General features: G+C 37.5%; 3 protein-coding genes across 5 annotated transcripts in view; 1 reads left to right on the top strand and 2 right to left on the bottom strand.

The window, feature by feature from the left end:
* Positions 1–3,841: 3,841 nt before the first annotated feature.
* On the bottom strand, positions 3,842–7,013 carry Eno (alpha-enolase). Its single transcript, XM_070674140.1, has 7 exons — positions 6,744–7,013; positions 6,151–6,262; positions 5,898–6,071; positions 5,651–5,808; positions 5,234–5,534; positions 4,858–5,144; positions 3,842–4,695 (listed from the first exon to the last, which is right to left on the bottom strand). Exons 2-7 carry the CDS (start codon positions 6,211–6,213, stop codon positions 4,374–4,376), a joined length of 1,305 nt encoding a protein of 434 aa, XP_070530241.1. The 5' UTR covers positions 6,214–6,262; positions 6,744–7,013; the 3' UTR covers positions 3,842–4,373.
* A 380-nt stretch (positions 7,014–7,393) lies between these two features.
* On the top strand, positions 7,394–10,787 carry LOC139101268 (disks large-associated protein 5-like). 2 transcript variants are annotated; one of them, XM_070654308.1, is made up of 4 exons: positions 7,394–7,499; positions 7,583–7,670; positions 7,773–7,951; positions 8,338–10,787. In XM_070654308.1, exons 3-4 carry the CDS (start codon positions 7,777–7,779, stop codon positions 10,284–10,286), a joined length of 2,124 nt encoding a protein of 707 aa, XP_070510409.1. In that variant the 5' UTR covers positions 7,394–7,499; positions 7,583–7,670; positions 7,773–7,776; the 3' UTR covers positions 10,287–10,787. The 2 variants fall into 2 exon arrangements, with proteins under 2 accessions (XP_070510409.1, XP_070510405.1); XM_070654304.1 differs by having other exon boundaries at positions 7,405–7,670.
* Positions 10,788–13,142: 2,355 nt separating this feature from the next.
* Liprin-gamma overlaps positions 13,143–21,348 on the bottom strand; it is a 62,810-nt gene continuing 54,604 nt past the window's right edge. For both annotated transcript variants that reach the window (XM_070654131.1, XM_070654137.1), the window contains 5 exons: positions 20,942–21,289; positions 20,628–20,751; positions 20,283–20,427; positions 17,357–17,549; positions 13,143–13,544 (listed from right to left, as the gene is read on the bottom strand). In XM_070654131.1, the coding sequence (XP_070510232.1) occupies positions 13,296–13,544; positions 17,357–17,549; positions 20,283–20,427; positions 20,628–20,751; positions 20,942–21,289 (1,059 nt within the window). In that variant the 3' untranslated portion in view covers positions 13,143–13,295. The remainder of the gene's footprint in view (positions 13,545–17,356; positions 17,550–20,282; positions 20,428–20,627; positions 20,752–20,941; positions 21,290–21,348) is intronic.

Genomic DNA, 21,348 nt, shown 5'->3' with positions numbered 1-21,348 from the left:
GATAAACCGGCGCGATTGCGTTACGCAGACGGACGAACAATTGGGGCTGAAATACAGCGTGACTTTTGTAGTAAAATTTTAATACTTTTTACGATCAGTCGGCGCACTCTCGTGAGCCGTGCAAATATTTTAACTAGCTTTCCACTCCGAAAAAAAGGCAGCGGGTATCGGTCTAAAATTTTAAAAAATTCATAAAATCGAGGAGAGGCGAAATGAGAAAATAAGTGGAGAACAGCGGGCGATCGAAGTCGCGCGGCGTTGAGTTTTAAAGCGCGACGGTTGATAATTAAACTTGGTAGTTTTAATCGGGGTGGAATCTTCGGCGAGAAAAGCGACGGGGAGAGTGCCGGTAAATTATTTATAGACGTATAGGCATTTCGCTTTTATTGCATTATTCCTTAACGACGTCTTCTTTGACCGAGACGGTAGCTCCGATAAAAAGACGTCGAAAGTTCATCAGTCGTTCCAGGTGTCGCGATTATAAACGGGCGCCGTAATGAGCTCGCCGGCGGGGGAAAAAAAAAGGGGGTTATCAGGATTATCGACAGGTGTGTCGCCCCCATTTCGAGACGCTCGGTTTCCGTGTAATTTGCACAAATCACCTGCTTCTTATTCGGGACACGCAGCACGCCACGCGACAGATTGATTGGCGCGTCGTTTTTGTCTGGCCGACGCCGATATTTGCGGAATTCCGTTCGCGTAGGTGATCGGATTGCGGCAACGAGTGATCGGCCGATCCTCGATCACCCCCTTTAGGCCTCGACCTCGACTGTGATTTCTTGCAGACCCTTCTTTTTTTATACCGGACCCGGTGATACCGTTAAATAAATGAAATCATGGCTTCAGCGTTTTTTTATTTAGGGGAGCGCGCTTTATTTTGAGCAACGGCGGCCTATTGTCGACGAGTTATTGAGGGTTTCTCTTCAAGTGCAGCGTAAATTTTTTTCTTTTTTTTTTTTCTTTTTTTTATTCCATGTTTTTCTCTTCATCGAGAGAGATCTCTCACCGTGGAGATACAACGATAAAGAATCCCCGAATTATTGTCAATTTACCTGCGGGAGAAGTTCTGTAATTTATTTTCATATAAAAGTAAACCGTTTTCCAAAAAGTCAAATGAATTATTATGAGTCACTTTTCAACGTTTCTACTTAATGCAAATTATTAAAAAAAAAAAAAGAAAGAAGTTACAGTCGAGCGTTAAACAAATTTGAGGAACGTCCCTCGGAGAGGAGACGTCTGCGTTGACAATTTAGAATTCGCGAGCGATCTGCTTTCGCGTACTTTTAATATCAGCTCGAACTGATTGCACCCGCGGCTGATTTCGCCCTCCCTTTTTTCCCTCTCCCCCGCAATATCAAATATTAATAATGAAACGTAATAATCGCGGATTATACGGAGCGCCCAGGCATCGTCCAATAATTGCGCAACAAGAAAAAACAAAGAGATATCCTTTAAGTGGCCAATAACCGTATGATTTACCCCACTTAGTGGACTCCTTGGGAGAAATTTATTAAATCCTTCCCTCGTCCTCGCGTCTTTTGTCATACTGCCGGTCCTCGTGCTCCCGGTCGAGATCCCCTCGGGACGTTCATCCCGGCTTCCTTTTCCCTCCAGGGATTGGCCCAGTTTTTCCGCCCCGTTCGCGATGCCTCCCCGATTTGTACCACTTTTGCCCGGACGAAAACGGCGACCGCGAGATATATACTCGGGCATCCTTCGATAAAAATAAATCGCGAGTGCCCAGGCAGTTAATGAGATCGATAGAGCCGTTAACGGATAACGGGGCGGGGGTGGGTGAAAGGGGGAGGGCTGCATCCCCGCTTTTTCATATTATATATCGGCTCCGGGAAAATGGCCGATCGTATTAATTTCGTCTGTCTGTTTGGGCAACAGACGGACAGGTGGTCTATATCAGGGATTTTCTCTTTCGCCATGGGAAATAACGCGTGTACCGGCGACGTCATTCTCATCTATACGCGCGGACATATAATTACGCGGGAGATAACTGGTCGTAGATAGCGATATGTTTGCGAGGAAAAATGCGAAGGAAATTACCGCGAGGTTCTTATTAATTTCCGGACCCTTAATTGATATGTTTTTTTTTTTTTCTTTCTTTCTATCTTTTTTTGCGGCGAATTCTTTACAGCAGTTTAAGTGAGATTTCTAGCGAGACGATTGCTGATTTAATTACGTAGATTCACCGTTCCAATGGAAATCTATATTTTACACTCGCTGAATGGATAATCGACGCGGGGCTTTGAAAACGTTACAGATCCCACGCAGAAGTATTATTATTAAACTATATAAGAGCGTTAAAGATGAATTATGACTACATAAAACTTTAAAAGGATTACCTTAAGGGCTTACATTGCGTAGCGTGCAGTATATTTTATACTTTTATTCGTAAGTTTATAAATTATATTTATTAGAAAGCGTCCACGTCGCCAAACGAGAACGTGCGATCAGCTGAGCTACGAGGTATATCTTGGTGCCGAGGCTCCGAAAACACTCGAGAACTCATAGGAGTACAGAATAAGCGAGTTGGTGACTAAAATCAAGGTGCCAGGGTGCTATTCTTGCTGCTAGCATTATCTCTGATCCACAGCGAGAAGCTCGAGCTGCATATTACACGATGCCATGGTAATAGAAATGGTAAAGCAGAGGTTTTACCATGAGGTAATCAATCTTTCTCGCTTCTTTTTATTATTTATTATAGATACATATTTCCGTGCGAGAGTATAAAAAAATTTACGTCTGACGAAAGCGCATTTTTTTGCATTAAATTTTGTATTTGCATGTCTCTTTAACTCTTTGATTATCTTGATTATTAGTCCGTTTTCGTTTTAAGTAAACTATATTTCGTATAATATTTATGGCGCGACGAAATTTAACTGTGTTAGCGTAAGAATGTTTGAACGCATGAGAATTGAAAAATAAATTATTTTATATCCCCCAAAAATTAATAATTATTTCGCATAACGTTTGTGCCGCAATGTATTGTATTGTTAATTATTTAATTATATGAATTTTCTATTTATTTGATTATTTTTCTTTTACCTTACCATATTTTATTTTATTTTAATTTATTCAACTTTATTTTATTTTAAAAATGTGCCTAATTTATCACTTATGTTAGATTTGTTAATGATGTTTCACTGTCTGATTATTGGCACGAGAACTCGTACTATTTTCTCGAATTCCGCTACACATAGTATAGCTGGTAGCGGCTTATAAATTTTATCGTAATTAATTCCCGAGTAATTAATTGGCCTTTCCCGTCAATTTCACGACTTTGGTGGTGGAGGGTAGTAACCATTGCGAAAGGGGTGTGGTTACAGAATTGGCGGAAACCGAGCCGAGAACACACTATGTCACTACGTGTACTCATGCCACAGACTTACTCTTCTTAAACAGCTGATACTTCTCGTATCAAGTATTAAAGAAATATAAAAATCTATCGAGCACGCTGGAAAGCAGATATGGTTTTTGCTGCGCCGACGGGAGCTAGCGAATGTGACTTTAAAGTCGTGTGCGTCGAGTTTCACATGTGCCGCATGTATGTACCGCGCCGGCCGGTTGCCGAAGACCGATTTCTACCCGTTCTCTCATTTCTTGTGTCTGCTGCCTAGAGTTACGTACGGTTAGCCTCTGTCGCCGCAGAAAACTTCTTATCTACCTTTCGGTGAAGATGATAGATTAATATTCATCTATACGAAAACGATTGCGTCGCGTTCGAGTTACATATTATTCGGTAGAAACAGGATTTTTATAGATATAATTTTAAGCATAAAATTGACTTAAATTTATTATTCTTTTATGTGATACTTTCAACACACGTTGATACTGGAATAAAACTTTATTATCTTTTCGATTCTCTTTCTCTTATACTTGTTACATACAGACATCTATAATTGCTATGTAACATTTTTTAATTTCTATTTCTTTGATATATTCATTTTTTTCGATATACATTTTTTCAATATATTACTTAAATAGCGTCCTAAATTTATATATGATAAGATCATTAATTCTTTATATTGACTTCATGAAAAATAAAAATTGGCCTAATAAATTAATAGAACAAGAAAAAGTTGTAGCATTCTAAAGTTAACATTTTTACTCCTTAATCTTCTTGTAGTCTTCTTCGATGAATTCCTACAATGACAGCTGCATGATATTTGGCATAATCTCAACTATTGTGCATGTTATCAATTATTTTTTTATTATAAATAACTGTTTGGCTCGAACTAAAAATGTCTTCGAATTATATTGAATCTAAAATGTTCACAAAAATGGATAATTGATTCGCTGCTAAATTATTAATATAGTTGCTATATTTTTGCGATAATGAGTTGTATCAGCTGTAATGTCATTTAAGCATGAGGGTTGCGGAATTTTTCTCCAGCGTATTTTGCAGCTGCGCCAAGTTCCTCTTCGATACGTAAGATCTGATTGTATTTGGCCAAACGTTCGGAGCGGCAAGGCGCGCCTGTTTTAATTTGCCCAGTTGAAAGACCAACGACTAGATCGGCGATAAATGTATCCTCTGTCTCTCCAGAACGGTGAGAGACCATGGTACCCCAGCCATTACTTTTGGCGAGCTTATGAGCGTTGATAGATTCGGTTACACTACCAATCTGATTAACTTTTAATAGCAGACAGTTGCAAGCTTTCTTCTCAATAGCTGTCTTAATTCTGTAAAATAACATAATAATATAATGTACATTAAAGTTTCGTTAAAAATTTTTATTTAATTATAATATAAATATATAAATTAATTAAAAAATGGCAGATAAATAATTAAATTAATATAAAAACCAGTAGTAAAACTATAAAAGCTTTTATTTCATCAATTACCTTTCGGGATTTGTAACGGTAAGATCGTCACCGACGATTTGAATGGGAGTAGCCGCGGTTAAAGCTGTCCAAGAATCCCAGCCATCTTGATCAAAGGGATCTTCGATCGATACAATTGGAAAATCTTTGACAAATTCCAAGTACAAATTCTTAAGCGCTTCGGGTTCCAAATATGTGCTTGGATCAGAGTTCTCGTTCTTGAAATCTAAGTCGTACTTTCCATTTTTGTGGAATTCAGAGGCAGCAACGTCCATGCCGATCTTAATTTTTCCTTCATAACCAGCGGTCTAAAAATTCAAAATAAAAGTATTATGCGCGTGAGTTAACAATTATTGCAAAATAACAGATATATTCAGGGGGAAGTCTTTCAATTTACCTTAATAGCATTGATAATCAAGTTAAGAGCTTCCTTGTTTTCCAAAATGTTAGGTGCAAAACCTCCTTCGTCACCGACCGCAGTGGCATCAAGACCGAACTTCTTCTTGATACCTGCTTTCAAGTGGTGGTATACTTCACTGCCCATTTTCATTGCTTCTGTAAAATTAGATGCGCCAGTAGGTAGAATCATGAACTCTTGCATAGCCAGCTTGTTGCCAGCATGAGAACCACCATTAATAACGTTGAATGCTGGTACCGGCAAAACGATATCGTTATTACCAGCCAATTCAGCGATATATCTGTAACATAAAAAAAATTATATACTTACATATATTTCTTTATTTTACTTTGAAATATTGTTTTATTAATTCGTTTAAAATTACTTTTAAATTACACTTATATTTGATATATTTACTTGTATAGAGGTACGCCCTTTTTCTGGGCACCAGCTTTGCAAACTGCTAAAGAAACACCCAAAATTGCATTTGCTCCAAGTTTAGATTTATTTGGTGTACCGTCCAGCTTCAGCATGAAATTATCAATATCCGTTTGTTGCGTCTCGTCTAAATTAGCCTTAAAAAAACGAAAAATAATTTGTTAATTTATTTCTATTAATTATGACATTATGCATTAAATATTAATTATTTATCACATAAAATTACTTTCAACAATTCAGGAGCAATGATAGAGTTTACATTATCTATGGCTTTAAAAACAGACTTTCCATGATACTTCGATTTATCATTGTCCCTCAATTCTAATGCTTCATGAACACCAGTTGAGGCTCCAGATGGAACTGCTGCACGAAAGAGCCCAAGATCTGTGACAAGATCAACCTAGAAGAGCAAATAATGTTAGTTAGGGAATATTTATCGATATAAAAAAATTATTTTTCCTCGAGATTTAATTATTTACCTCTACTGTAGGATTTCCACGGGAGTCATAGATCTGGCGGGCTTTGATGCTTTTAATAGGCATTTTGAGACAGTTGCTTGTCGACGTAAAGCGCTTTGCTGTGATTAGAGAACTGTAACAGACCGGTATAAAAAATCGAAAGTAAAGCTAGTTATTAAATAACACCATAACAACTTGTTCAAATATTTGACTGCCATGACAGAGAAATATAATTAATGCATGTAGATAAAAATTATCAGATAAATTGCAGCGGACGTTCGTCGTGTCGCAAATCGACCTTGGCAAGGTCACTGCACAATTAGCGATCTGTAGATAATAAAATCAATACCCGGCAAGAAACTTCGGTGACGTTAAAAGCAACGTTAAACGTCAGGCAATCTTGCTGTTAACGAAATTATTGTTAACGACCTTAAGGTAATAGAGTTCCGATACAAGACGACACAACCGGCACGTAGCGTCAGCATTTCCTCGGGACGAGCGAGAAAAGGCGATGCACCTAGGCAGATTAATCAGGAACGCAGCTCCGATTTTGCGAATAAAAGCTGTCAATTTTCTTTCGGTATCGAATACGCCGGACGTTGAGATATGCTCACCTAATGTGACACGCGCGGCAGTCCGCTCCGAACGTTTGACGAAGAGTAAGGCTTGACCTAACTGACGAGGACGACCCTCCTCGTGATGTAAGCCGCGAGCATAGACGTTGAATAGACTAGAATAAACTGCGTACTTGGCTGAACGGACGTGCAAAGATTAGAGAGCGACAGAACGCTTTTGCCGGGCTACTCCACCTCTGTTCATCAATACCTGGAGAGGGGCAGATTGCTGACGATGAGCAGGACGGAGATGAACCACTGCTATACCTTTTACCCTTCTAAGTTCTTCTCTCTACTTCGGTGGACAATGATAAAATAGTTCTGCATTTTTAATTTATATTTTTGTACATTTTTTTGCCCATACTGTGTTAATAACTTGTAGATAAAAAGCGAATTTTATAAGAATTAAAATACTTGCCCGATCAGACTTCAAATATACAGCCGAAATCATGAGACGTCTGACCTGCCTGATTATTCGTTCGATTTGCACGCGCGACGGTGGCGGCTTGTGGCGGATTTTCTCGGAGGGCCAATAAAATAATAGATTTTATCCAGAGAGCCCAACTCGCAATCGCGGCTTCTACGTGCCTACATGCAGAGGCTCGTCCGAAGCCGGCGATGCCGTGAAAGAGTAGGACAGGCAGTGTATAGCTCTGTCCTTTTCCTCTATCCGACAGCAGCCGAAGCACAGGCTTCACACGGACGAGCCTTTGCATGTGAACGTGTGGAAGTCGCGATTCCGAGTTGGACTCTCTGGTTCGTACTTCATACTCTTCATAGTCTTCATACTAGTTCAGCTAAGCACAGCTAAGTCAGTCGTTTTATTTGTGATTCCGTAGTTCTCTTCCACTTGTTTATTCAATTGAATATTGCTGGATTTACTTGCGTCAATGTACAACTTTGCTGAGTAGTTTTCAAACGAAATGCGTAAGTATGCATGCAGGGTAGAATTTGATTGTTAGTTGCAAACGAAATTTATCAAACGCGACTCGAAAACGTTTAATTAAATTGAGTTGCCTCCGTTGACAGTCAAATGGAGACCCCGACGTTTAGTAATAAATATAAAAAGCCTTCCACAAGTTCCGGTGAGACGGAACATATCAAACTCAGCGTTACTACGATTCAAACAACAAGCCGCAAAGAACAGAGGTCACGAGAACTTGAAAAAAACCGGTCGCAAGAGCTGTTATACAGCACATCGCCGAAAGGTAATGTGTTAAGATGTAATTGTCCACGTAACACGCTTGGAGATTTATTACTCCGCAGGCTGTCGATTTTTCAATAAAGAAAAAGAATGTATCTCGCTCGTTAAAGATTTTAATATATGTTTTAACTATTTGAGAACTTTTCCTTTCACACATGATGTACATGATATATTATTTGTATTTATTCGGTAGATATGAAGGGTATATGAGACAATACGTATCGTTCGTGAATCAAAAAATATCCAAAGACACAATATAAATTATAAAATGTTCATAAAAGATTAATTTTATTTTAATATATTTATTTTGCAAATTAAAATTAATTTAACAAATATGAATTATGTAAGTAAGACATTTCATATTCCACTAACAAACTCTTAATGTTGCAGATAAATGTACATCAAAATTATTAGAATGGAGAGCTGAGCAAAAAAGAAAAAAAGAGATGGATAAATTAAAGAAAAGGCCTCCGTTTGTAGTTGGAATTGTCCGTCATAAAATATCCTCTCCAATATCAATCTTTGACGCCTCAGTTTCTTTAAATAAAAAAAAGAAAACAATTCCTGAGATACGCATAAACTCTACCAATTCCACAAAAATTGCTCAAAAGAATCTAACAAAAGCCGTACAAAAGTGTCAACTACTTAAAGGTCCAAATCCAGAAGGAAAAAAAAAAGTGCTTACGTCTTTCGCCAGAAGAAGATCTGGAAGAGACTTTTTGTTGAAAAAGTCAATAGATTCGAAAGTAAAACCAGGAACGATCGAGGGTAAAAAAAAATCTCGGTGTTCCACACTTAATGGAGTAAAGAAAATAGAGAAGTCAAAAAAACCGATGTTTTCTTTAAAATCTTTAAACAATATTAAAAATAATGTTAAACAAGATGTTGAACAAAATAAGCAACTCGATCCTGCTTCTCAGACTTCAAGCTTGTTAAGCGTGCCTAGTGCATCAAATGTAATGGAGGATCCCGAAGATAACAAGTATACTATTGAGCAATTTGAAGACATGTTAGATACAGAAAAAGATAGGCTTCAGAAAATGTGCAAGGAGTGGACGAAAATTAAATTGCAAGGTAAAGTTGCTGAGGATATTCGAGATCAGATTAATCAAGCGGTGGGACAAACACATATGTTAATTAAAGGGAAGCTTAAACAATTTGCTCGTTTAATAAGTTGCAAAAAATATAACTACAAAAAGTATGGCGTAACTTATAAGGATTTGCTTGGATTTTGGGACATGATGTATATAGAAATAAAAGATTGTAATTCGCGATTTGCAAAATTGGAGAAACTTTGTAATTATTGGCAAGATCAATCATTTGTTACATCTATTATATTTGAGAAAAAAATAGTTACTGAAAAGGAGATGGCAGATAAAACCTCATTAGAATCATTTATTGCATCTGACGAAAAGAAAGAACTGGTAAAAATGCAAGATAATAAAAATAATATATCAGAAATAAATATAATTAACGGTGACTATGTCACACCTTTTAAAAGTAATAAAAGATCTTTAAATAATTGTAGAAAATCTAAGATGTTAAATGATGAACAATTTTTTGAAACACCTAAAAATATATATACATCAACACCATTTCCTAATTCGTCAAATAAATCAAGTAAAGTTAATGCTTCGCTTATATTAATGAAAGTAAGTCAGTATAATACAAAATTGGCATTGAAAACTCCTGAACGAACATCTGGGAAGAAATGTAAAAATACGGAAAATAATTTTAAAAGAAATTTGGTTTCTACAAGTGACTTTAATGAAGATTCCATTATAATAAAATCAAGTGAGCAATTGAATAACATTGAAGCTTCAATAAGTTTGTTACAGAAAAAAAACAATTTTGATGAGACAGATTCAAATGAGAATACTTGCGCTACAGAAAAATCTAGCTCTGGTTTTAATAATTCCGTTGAAACAGTAATCAACAATGGACAAAGAACGTCAATAATTTCACTTTCGACTGATATTAATTCAATTAAAATTCCAACAGAAAGCGAAAAATCTATTAAAGAATTGTCATCAAATAAGTTTGAATCATTTGACGATGACGTGAATCATTTGAAACAACCACTCGTAGTAAATAAAATTGTTATAAAGTCTCCAACGATGCCAATTACAAATATTTCACGTATACATTACAATGATTCGTTAACTAAGGTTGATGAAACATATATAACAATAAGAAATGTCAGTTGCAAAATGACTCCGATTATAGATCAAGTATCGAAGAAGTGCGATTCAAGTACAAAAAAAACTTCAGATAAGTCTTGTTCATTTTTATATACGCCTAAACATCAACGAAATAATCAAAGTGGCAGTGTAATTTAATATAGAACTCCTTTTCTTCATTTTTTTTTCTATCTACTTACCTGTCTTCATCGTAATTTTTATCTCTTACTTTTATCATAGGATTTATATTAAAAATGTATCATTTTCTTTTTATTATATCGACATTATTATTTGTATGTAACATTTTAGACGTAGTAGAATATTAGATATATGTTTAAAATAATATTCTGATTCCTATTTACATTTTAACATTTAAAAGACTCTAAAATTATATTTGAAAACAAAACTAATACTGTGATATCTTTAATATTAAGAGCATTTTGCTAGTTTATATCTTACATCATGATTTCATTAGGGCTCTGTTAAAAAATACGTTTTATCTGCATCGCTTACAATGTTATACGTAATAAATTTTGTAATATTTAATAAATATATAATAAATGTATAAATAAAAAAAATTAATTAAATATATTAAAAATGTCGAGTCAATAATTTCGCAAAGGATTTGTCGCGCAGAAATAAAGGCAATTGTTTAATTAATTAATACAGTTACACAGTTCACACAAATATATACAGATGATACTGAGCACATTTACAACGGTTTGTATTCTAACGTGTCATCGTACAATGTCTACATTGACTAATGTACATCGGCAAACACGTTGTTTCTGTCGCGTCCAAGCGAGATATTGACCGCGCGTTACACAATAATGTTGTATACAAATAAATTAGAGACCTAAATTAATTTATATAAATAAATGACTTAGGTACACAAATGTCACGATAGCTAGCGTATTAATTCGCCATTTTCGTCACGCAAAACGACGATAATACTAATTTAACAATAATACATATCGTGTAATCCTGATAATTTTCCGACTGACGTAGAAAAATCAAAAGATTCGACACGGCTCAACACGCGTGTGCCGTATAAATATCAAGAAATTATAATCTACGAATATAAATATCACGTTAAATATCTGCAAAAGTATTCTTTTTTTCATTGCGACCACGTGAGCTCAATGAACACCGGGGATTGTACGTTTTAATATAATGATACGACCCAAACGAACAGTATATTTCGGCAGTGCGCGAAATTAGCGGTACGCAATTTTTTCTGGCACTTAGATTAAATATTTAAATCATACGGCTCGCCTTGAGTTTCCTTTCTGTCGTAGCGTGTGTCGCGGTGGTCGAATAATTAATTATATTACAAAATAACTGTACGCAATAAAACAAAATTATTTGTTAATTGCAATTATCCGAGACTTGGAGAATTCTCGTATACCAATGCGGTTCGTCGCATCGACAAATAAACTTTCCGATTTCATCCTTTAGTTTGAGAATAACGAAGAACGAGCCTGCATTTAATTTTACCGTGTTGCTGAGCATGAAATATAATGGAAGACGAGTGTCTTCGTGAGGTGATTTTGTTCAACGTCCATTGTAACTTCACGGTATTTAACACATTTAGCTCGAGTGAACGTGTAGTTTCAACCTTATTCGATAAAGCTTCCAGTTACATGGTTGTAGGAAACTCACATACATACGTACACATTGATAGAAAATAACGCAAAAGTACAGATAAACGTACGTATTATACGCATACGTACACGAGGGATACTGAATGCACCATTGTCATACTTTTTTAACTAGCTGACGCCATGTTAAAGCTTTCGAAGTCATTCATTCGTTTAGAGATTGATTCATAAGCGAAAATATTCTTTAGCAATATTCACGACAAGATTCTTTCGCGCTATATATAGTTCACATACAGGAATGAATTTATTACCTAAATTATAATTATATCTCGATCGAGGAGTGCCGTCGTCAATGATAGTGATAAAAAATTATACCGGCAAATCGTTCGCGTCAAATATTGTCATCGTTATATATATCGATTAAACTAAAAAACTCATTAGTTCTCTTATTTATAATCTTACTTGTGATCATAATTATATACTCTTTTATATTACTTATATCTATCAAATGTGTATATATATATATTTTTTTATGTATGTATATATCGATCGGTAGCTCGATGTGTTTCATAAAATTTGGTCAGACTCATTTATGTCTCTTAACATCACGATATGCTGCCCAGTATTTGTACGTATAATTACTTTGTATTTGAGAATAACTCTGTGATAACTGACATCAACGCTTACTCGCACAGGAGAACTTTAAATATATCTGTATCGTAAAGTGCCTGAAACTCGTATTTTAGTAGTCCATTGTCCGACTAACGTATTGTCTATTACTGTTAATATGTAACAAGTTTGCGTAGTCATATATTAAGTAAGAATCGTGATTATCCGAGGATTACGTCAATTCCTTCGCCAACACGAAATATCAGAAGCTCAGAATCTTAGATTTACTAATATATCCTTAGTAGCTTGTTCATAATTATCTCTTTGAATCATACAGATACAGCGTCTGATACAGCGAGCCACATTTGAAATATTCAAAATCACACCGATTAATATTTGGGTTTGGCAAGCGCGCGATATGATGAATTTTGTGATTTTCAAGCTGCTCGTGTCTGAATGTTCACGTGTAACGAGATCGAAAGGCGTAAGATAAAGTAAATCTAAAGACGGTGATGTACATTTTTTCTGAGAATACTACATTGTACGCAGTGATGTTACTCTACTATTTACGCAGTCATATTCTCGAATGAATGTCTGCTCGACGAGCTTTCAACGCGACGATAAGTTAAGCTAAATAAGTCCTGGGATTAGTCTTAGAAACTCCGGGGCCGTCTCCCTTGGTAGAACACGACGACCATGCTTCTTCGGCTAGGCTGCCGTATCTCTGGACACCTGGGAAAGGAGGGCCAGAGCTCTGCGGTGAGTAGTAGCCGCCCTGCAGTTGCTGATAATAATTACCGCCGGATGGCTGGTGATACTGCTGATACTGGTCGCCGGTTAGCAGGACGTTGCTGTAGCCGGAGTACGAGCCATACTGGGAAGAAGAGTACGAGGAGGAAGAATAACCGCGCTCGCTTAGACTGCGGTAAGGCCCCGAATGTTGGGGCCTACCCTCCTGTCAGACCGGGGTGCTGACTGCGGCCGAGCTTATGTATTCGATGTCTCCAATGCTTTTTACCCGCCGGTGCCGTTTGCCGCTACCGGTTGACATCGGGCGCGGCGGAAGCTGCGGTGGTGGCGGCGAGTTGCTTCGGACACTACTGCTCATGTATTGGCATTGACTGGCCAGGCTCCCGGTGTCTGAAGATGACGACGGTGATGCCTTCTCGCTTCTAGGCCGGAGACCGAAGGCTCTGCTCAGGGATCCCTGTGAAGAAACACCTTGATTAGAAAAACTGCGGCTTACAAAATCTGTCTATGCGGTGAATCTCGATCGGAGAGATCAGAGCTACGAACGACCGCAAGGTACGTATTAATTCAGATAACAAAAAAGAAAATAGCATTAAAAAAAAAAAAAAAGTTTCAAAAAAACGCCCGAAAAACTATCTTTCTTAAATATTTCTTACGAGTTACTTGAATTTATGCTGGGCTAAGTAAAGAAAAATTAAAATAAAGAAATTTAGATAAGAGCTTGAATCGTCCGGCTAGATTTTTTTGTTTTTGCTGAAGCTTGAAAGTATTAACATTTAACATAGTAAATCATTAAATTTCAAACGGTAATTGATGAAACTCGCTGTATTTCCAAAATGAAGAGGATTAACGAGTATGAGACAGAGATTTAGGATTCGCTGGGTAGCAGAGTGATTAAAAGCGATAGACACAGAGTGCGGCGTGCTAGGACAAAATAAAAGAGCCCGCCGTTTTGATTGTGCCATTTCAGCGGATGTGTGACGGGACGGGCTCGTTAATTCGCAGCGGTCCGAGTGTGATACGTGGGTGCCGGTAGGATTGACGGGAACGTGTAAGGGGTGCTGAACAGACAGAAAGAGAGAGTTAAATGTAGACCAAGTGGCGCATACCTGTGAGCTCCTCCAAGACAACTAGCAAAAAGGATTAAATAAAGGTCGATTAAGAATCCACACGTTGAATTTCCACATTGATATCGTCAGTTTATATTTACACAATCGATTATGACGAGCAACCGTGGGTCGCCGCGGCGGCCCTTTTGCAGTCATAAATAATGGCCCGCTATAAGTACGTACGTCCGCTACGTAATTCGTGTTGCATAATGCACAATTTTAATCGCTAGTCGCTATAAAGGTGTACCTGAAGACACTCTGCTTAACATACATGGGGAGGACACGCGTTTGGCTCTAACGTATATGCTCGTTATATACAGTGTTTACAGAGTGGCGTATGTCGGTGTACCTTCAGCGCTGAGAATAGGGTATAATCGCGGGTTTAAGGGATGTGCAGTTTCGCAGCGGGTTGCATCGAATATAATACTCTAATACTGGATAGCATCTTGAATATTCCGTCAGCTAATTGCTCCCCGACATCGCCAATATGCACATTACGTCGCGTATCCGCGGAAGAACGGCCCGCGGCTTAGCTTCTACATCTGCGGTAGGCGAAGTGTAATTTATTTAACTATTGAAATAATGATTAGTCTAATGAATTCTCTCCATTAAGAATTTTTTTAAAGATTTTAATTCGCAATTTTTTTTTTTTCTTTTTTTTCTTTTTTCTTTTCTTTATATTAATTGATTAAATATCAAACATTCACTATGACGAATAAGTACGAATCAACTCTGTTTCTCTTACGAAAGTGTATATCCTTTTCTCAGCGCGACAGATTGTCTGGCAATCTGATAAAGCTGCGAAGATGGAGACAAGGTGTACAAGTAGACGATTAAATACAAGAGGGAGATGTTTCCGCGATCTGTTCCAGATTTTTTTTTTATAATTACGGGCGATACGACTGCAAGGCTTAGGCTCATACTCCGTCAGTCTTTTTCTCTTTTACCTTGCGAACGGCTTTCCGGCGCTGATTCAATCGTAGCGATATAATTACCCGATTATTCCGTAATCAGTTGTACAATCAGATCTTACGTAGAATTATTCCTTCGCTCGCATATTAAGGTCTGTACGATCGAGATCCATAGGAACCGCCTGGATCTCAATCACGAAGCGTTGTCTCGAACGATCAATTAAACCAGAAGTTACCGCAGTTAATCGAAAGTGTCCCGGCTTCGACGAGATCGACAACTATCTTTCTTAAACGAGGAAGCGTTCGTACGAGAAAAGAAAAAATAAAATATAATAAAAAAAACATTTCGTCGTTCTACGATGCCGACGCATTTGCTACACTGATGGCTCCCTATTTTACTTTTCTAGTCATGAATACACGGGCACGAGTTCGCGATAGATTGAGACAATTAATATGATTGTCGCGGCTAGATACGTTTGTACAAAAATGATAAAAAATCATTTGGAAACTGAATTCGTTGGCGTAATGTAATGCATTAATTTCAATCGATTCTTTCGAAAACTCAAAGTAGACTCGTCACGATCAATTGCTTACTCAAGTGCCCTCGCAAACCACGTTTTTGCAAAATCTTCACGAAAAAAAATAGAGGAGAAAATATTAATAGAACTGACGTTGAAATATTATCTAGGTGCTAATAATTAATTAAATTACGAGAATTAATTTTCATTCGTAGATCGCCGATCGAGGAAGATTTTGCAAAAACGTGTAGCAGCTGATCGATCCGCAGCGATGCAGCGAACCGATGACAAGGATATGCTCTATGATATAGAAAATTGTATAAAGAATTTTAAAGAAACAATGGACATATATGTAATAAATACCGAACCTTTTTCAAGTAAAGAAGACTGCAGGTCTGCGACGATCCACAGGATGCAGGGACAATGATTAACATTAGGTCGAGCTCATAGCTCACAGCGTAAGATTGTGTTATTGACCCTCGTCGGGTGGAACATTTGAATAAACGCACGATTAGAAATTTATCTCGAACTCTAACGAATTATATAATCACAAACTGTCTTCATTCAGCAAAGTAATTACTAACTTTTACAATTAGACAGTGCTACATTTTGAGACTCTACGAAAACTTTATATTGATAAAGGTAAAAATATTTTTTACTTAATATGCTAAAATAAAATATTATATTAATAATTTTATATAAATTTTTTACTGCAAGATATATTTTATCTTAATTATTTTCTAATAAACTTGCGGGACTTTAAGACAATTTTATATGTCGTCAATAATTTAAAACGATCAGTTGCTTTTTCCTCTCGACGAAGATCAATTACGATTATTAAAAGGGAAATATTTTTTATTATGCGAGCGTCCTTAATTAAGCGATGCCATGCAATCGTGCCAATAATTAATAAAAATAAAGAGCTATTTAGTCACAGATGAAATGCATGAAATATGGAAATAGGAATAAATGACAGTAAACTGAGCGTTATGAAAATGGAATAATGAATCAATTCCGAAGTTTAACATTTTTCAACGTGTTTGTCTGGATTATATAACCGATTATCGATTCGTATTAATTACAATTAACTCGATTGCTGATTGAAAAATTGATGCTATAGCAAATAATATAGATTTTTAGCTCAACACAATGAGAGAATAAAATTAAATTAACTAATTTTATCACAAAGCAAATAGGTAGAGAACTATAAAATTATGATATCGAGCAATACGTTTCTTAAGTTTTCTTTAAACACCGAATAACTAAAAGAGATCTATTAATTTATATAATTATAATAGAGGAATATTAAGATTATTACATAAATATTATTTCTCTAAATATCAATTTTTCTACGATACGCAATAATTATGATAAAAAACAAGCATAGGCCTCAAAAAGCAATTCGCCATGAGATAATTGTTTAAAAAATATATCTCGCACTAACCTTATCTCTTTCAAAGTAAAATAAATGATTCGTGCCAATCAGTTATAATTTTAATTAAATTGCACGAGATAATTAAATAGTCATACGATATACTTTATGTAATTTTGCGAAAAAAAAAAGCACTTACGTTGAAAAATGATTACCTTGACATCGATTAAACCGAAAATAATGGTACCTCTCGTTCGAAAGAGCTAAGGGAAGTGCGATGGCGAAGCGGGGAGTGGCATCGAGTTCCTGGTGCGCTTGAACGCGAACCAGATTCTCGTTGAATCTAAACAATACATTACCCTGAGGCTGGATCTGCGTCTGTCGACGGTGCCGGTATGGTTCGCCGTCATGTGGAGGGCCGACAGCGAGCTCTGATGATGTTGTAGATGCAGTGCCCTGCTCCCACGGCCAAGACTACCACCCGCGCTCGCGGTGCTTATCGGACGGCCACCTCCGCCGGTGCTGTTCCTCGGGACCACCTCCAGTTGACTTCTACACACACGCACACCACCCTTTTTCATGCACGCTGTCTTGCGTACACCTTGGCGTCCTTAATCGCCTGATATGCACATACCTCGGACACACACACACGCACGTGGGACACACACAGAGAACCACTTTCTAAATATGATTTCTTTTTTTTTTTTAAGCATGATTTCTATTCAATCTTTATAAATTTTTGCTTTAAATGCAGCTTTTAGTACTTAATAATTGATATAGTGGCTCGCTGTAGGTGTCTAAAGGATAGAATGATATCTATCTTATATAATAAATATCTAGTTACAACATAAATATACATACACAAGCATTTTGTGCACCACCGATATAGAGTAATGTATATAACTGGGCTGCCGATACGCCGAGGATGGTCTCCTAGAGACGGACCAACCGAGACGCATTTCCAGCCACGCTAACCAGTCAACGAGAGTAAACATCGAACAGTCAAAAGATATATGTAAGTAAATATCAAAGTTGGCAAATTAGAAAAAGATAAAGGAATCATAATGCAACTGTGGTGTGATGCCTGGTCAGAGAAACGTTCGGAGAGCTTCAGTCATGAGACAGCAAGAAAGGGAACGAACAAAAGAATTCTTCCATATACTTACAAGGGGGGACAATGCAATTAATTTTCATTTAATATTCGGAAGAATATCGAACTTGATTTAAAAGGGTTGCTTTAACAAGAGGCGCTTTCTCCTCTCGGAATCTTTCGGAGGTACAGATAAAAGGTTGTGCGGGGTAAGGTGTCTGACCAAGGATTACACCACGATCACTAAGATTAACATGTGCTGTACATAGCGCAGTGCAGTGCAGGCGGCAGCTGTGGGCTACGGCTCAGCTATGAGAAACATTACCGGTGGATCCGCGATCGGGTGGACTGCAGACCCAGCGAATCGCGCGCTGCAACTGTACCGAGTACTCCGATAAAGCACTCCGGCACGTTTCACTGGGTGGTAATCGCGTATGATTGTATATGTACATTTTTAATATATGTCAATTGTAACTGTATATTGTATTTACGTGTGTGTACGCCCGATATTATCCAGGTATGGCATGTGTATTAAGACTACGGGTATTTTTTGCGGGGAGCGCGTCCGGCAACGTTCGACGGCCGTCGAGCGAGCGCGCTTGTTCTCTATTTATAATTCCAGACATATTAAGGGAGTTCACATTTCAATTCAATTTTAATCGCATAGTATACTTTAATAAGAGCAATTCATACGAGATTACCAGTAATTAGTAGTGCTGCTTGATGTGAACTTAATATCGACGGGAACTTTTATTGCAATTGTAAAAAGTTTAAACGAGTCTGGGCGAGTTAAATTCGCGATTAATTATCCATGCGCTTCTTCATTGAAGTATCATAAAATTCGAATAAAAATCGTGTACTCCCTTTATATCTCCTTTATTTCCGAGTCGATTCCCCGGAATATTTACAACTTCCTCTCGAGATTCCTTAGCGATATGTTAAATTACGTTCTGTCGATTACGAAAGCTTTTTGCGGAAGTTCACGGATATGTCTCTTATACGATGTAGCTAACTTTACTCGTAGAAATTCTGGAAAAGTAACTGCCTATCGATTAACGGTGACTATACAGTAACAATTCTTTTTCTCTTTTCTTCCGAACTAATGCTATTTTATGACGCGAAATGCGAATATCGATCACTCGCGACGAAGCGAAGCGAGAGTCGTCGAAATTTTTCGGCGATTTGTCTCCGTGAGAAAATTTTTCGAAAACACTGCCGAGAAAATGTGGAAAAAGCACTTCCGACTACTTACTCGCACGCGAAATATTCCTGTAAATAAATAATTGACTGATGCTTTTTAATATTCTAGCGTAAATCTCTACCGCCTTGATCAAGACTGAAAATCGCGATCGAGTACGATCTCTACTTTACGATTCGACGATTTTTGGTCATCGCACGTGAACTAGACGCAAAGTCCAGTATGACGTGTTGTTCGTTGCTTTACAACTTGCACCTACTGTTGTAATTTTGAGAAAACATCGATTTCGGTCGACATATGACACAAGTCAAAGAGGAAGAAGGAATAAAACGAACCGTGCGCGATTTTATCCCTTGCTAAGTTACATTTTAGCCTCCAAAAGGAATCACCTCAGAGCGTCTTTGCACAACTGACGTAAAAAAACTCAATTTCGTTTTATTGTCTTTCGTTCTTTATAGAGATCGTTTCGCGTTTGATCGAAAAATTGAGCATCTTTTTCTTATCTTCCTCTCAATCAATGAATGCATATTATGGTAAAAGGTAGTGAATAATGTTACAAAGAATAAATTTTTCCTCCCCATAAATTTTAACGCTAAGCGATAAGAATATTGGCCCAATAAGTCCCTTTAATTTTGTAAACGAACGGTACTTCATACAGTGGTGATATATCTATGAGTTTAAAAGAAATGTTCGTTCTATCGCGTGACTCGACAAAAGTTGTTCAAAGCGTACGCCTTCTTCGACGTATAGAGCGCAGAGAAAGCACGTATCGCCCGTGTTTGAGTGACTTTGAGAGGATCTTGAAATTGACGATCGAATTCCTGAGGCACACTAAGGAGATTCCTTCGAAGCAAGGTATGTCCGAACGCGGTTTCGTAGATGCCAATTAGTGTTTCGGGGACGTCGTCCCGTATCTCGATGATGGCGAGAACAACGACGTCATGCCGATTAGTGAGCGTTGTCCAGGGTTGCCTCTGGATGACAGTAGACTGAATACCTTGCTGGTAGAACGAGCGCTTCTAATTCGGCGGTGAGGTGTCGTCTAATCATGTGCTTCGCCGGTGGTATACCCAAGGCAGTGGCCATGGTGTCGCCAGTGAACGACGGTTCCAACACAACCAGAGCACCGTGCACACCCGAATCTGTGGAGATTTTTTTATTATTGTTAAAAATAAATTATATCAAGAGTCGTATAAGTTTTATCAGATTAAAACACAAAATTATATATTTATATATTAAAATTAAATATTAAAATTTTATAAACCGCAGTCACATGTAAATAATAGTAAATTATGGCTCGTAAAATATTCGATTTAATTGATGTCGCTGAAATACAATTCACCTTTCAAGTTTTCAGCGTATTCCGTGAGATCGATATTCCTCGCCCACCGAATAAACCTTTGATTTGTCCAAACCAAAGGGTCTGTGTCAACCTGTTCGCATTGATGTCTCCTAACAGCAAGAGCCTACCACAAAAGCATTATTTAATCTCTTTAATATTATTATTCAATCGCAATTACGTGATATAATTAATTGTAATGAAGATTGATTGATCAAATTTTATTTTTATATGCTTTTGATAAACTCATTTTCTCGTTACAAACTTATCAGCGAGATCTTGCAAGTTATTTTAATCGCTGATGCAAATTCACTCACCTGTCGATCATAATTTAGCATCCGCAGCAAGTGAATGCCGTGTACGATACTAGCTTGATGAAACTTTCTCGTAACTCCGAGCAGTTTCTCAAGCTCCTTCTTACTCAAGTGGTCCAGCATACGCGCATCCACCATATTGGTAGCAAAACTCTCCGAGTACTGAGCCAAGCCGAGATCCGGCAGCCACTCTGAGCTTACCCAGGTGTGACCGAGTTGAGCGATACAGGGATACCGAACGTGACTCGGATGTCGATGTTCTTCAATGGCCAGACGCAGCTTCTTTCGATGAAGCGGATGAGTTACGCCTAAACCGGTCTCTAATTCGGCGTCATTAAGTTCCAGCAGAACCTGAAAATAATGTCGCAATAAAAACTTAGCTGATCGAAACAGATATTAATCGTAAATTA

This window comes from Cardiocondyla obscurior, linkage group LG01 (genome assembly GCF_019399895.1).
Source record: "Cardiocondyla obscurior isolate alpha-2009 linkage group LG01, Cobs3.1, whole genome shotgun sequence".
Taxonomy (NCBI): domain Eukaryota; kingdom Metazoa; phylum Arthropoda; class Insecta; order Hymenoptera; family Formicidae; genus Cardiocondyla; species Cardiocondyla obscurior.
The sequence above is the reverse complement of the archived record's forward strand: the minus strand, read 5'-3'. Positions and strand labels throughout refer to the sequence as shown.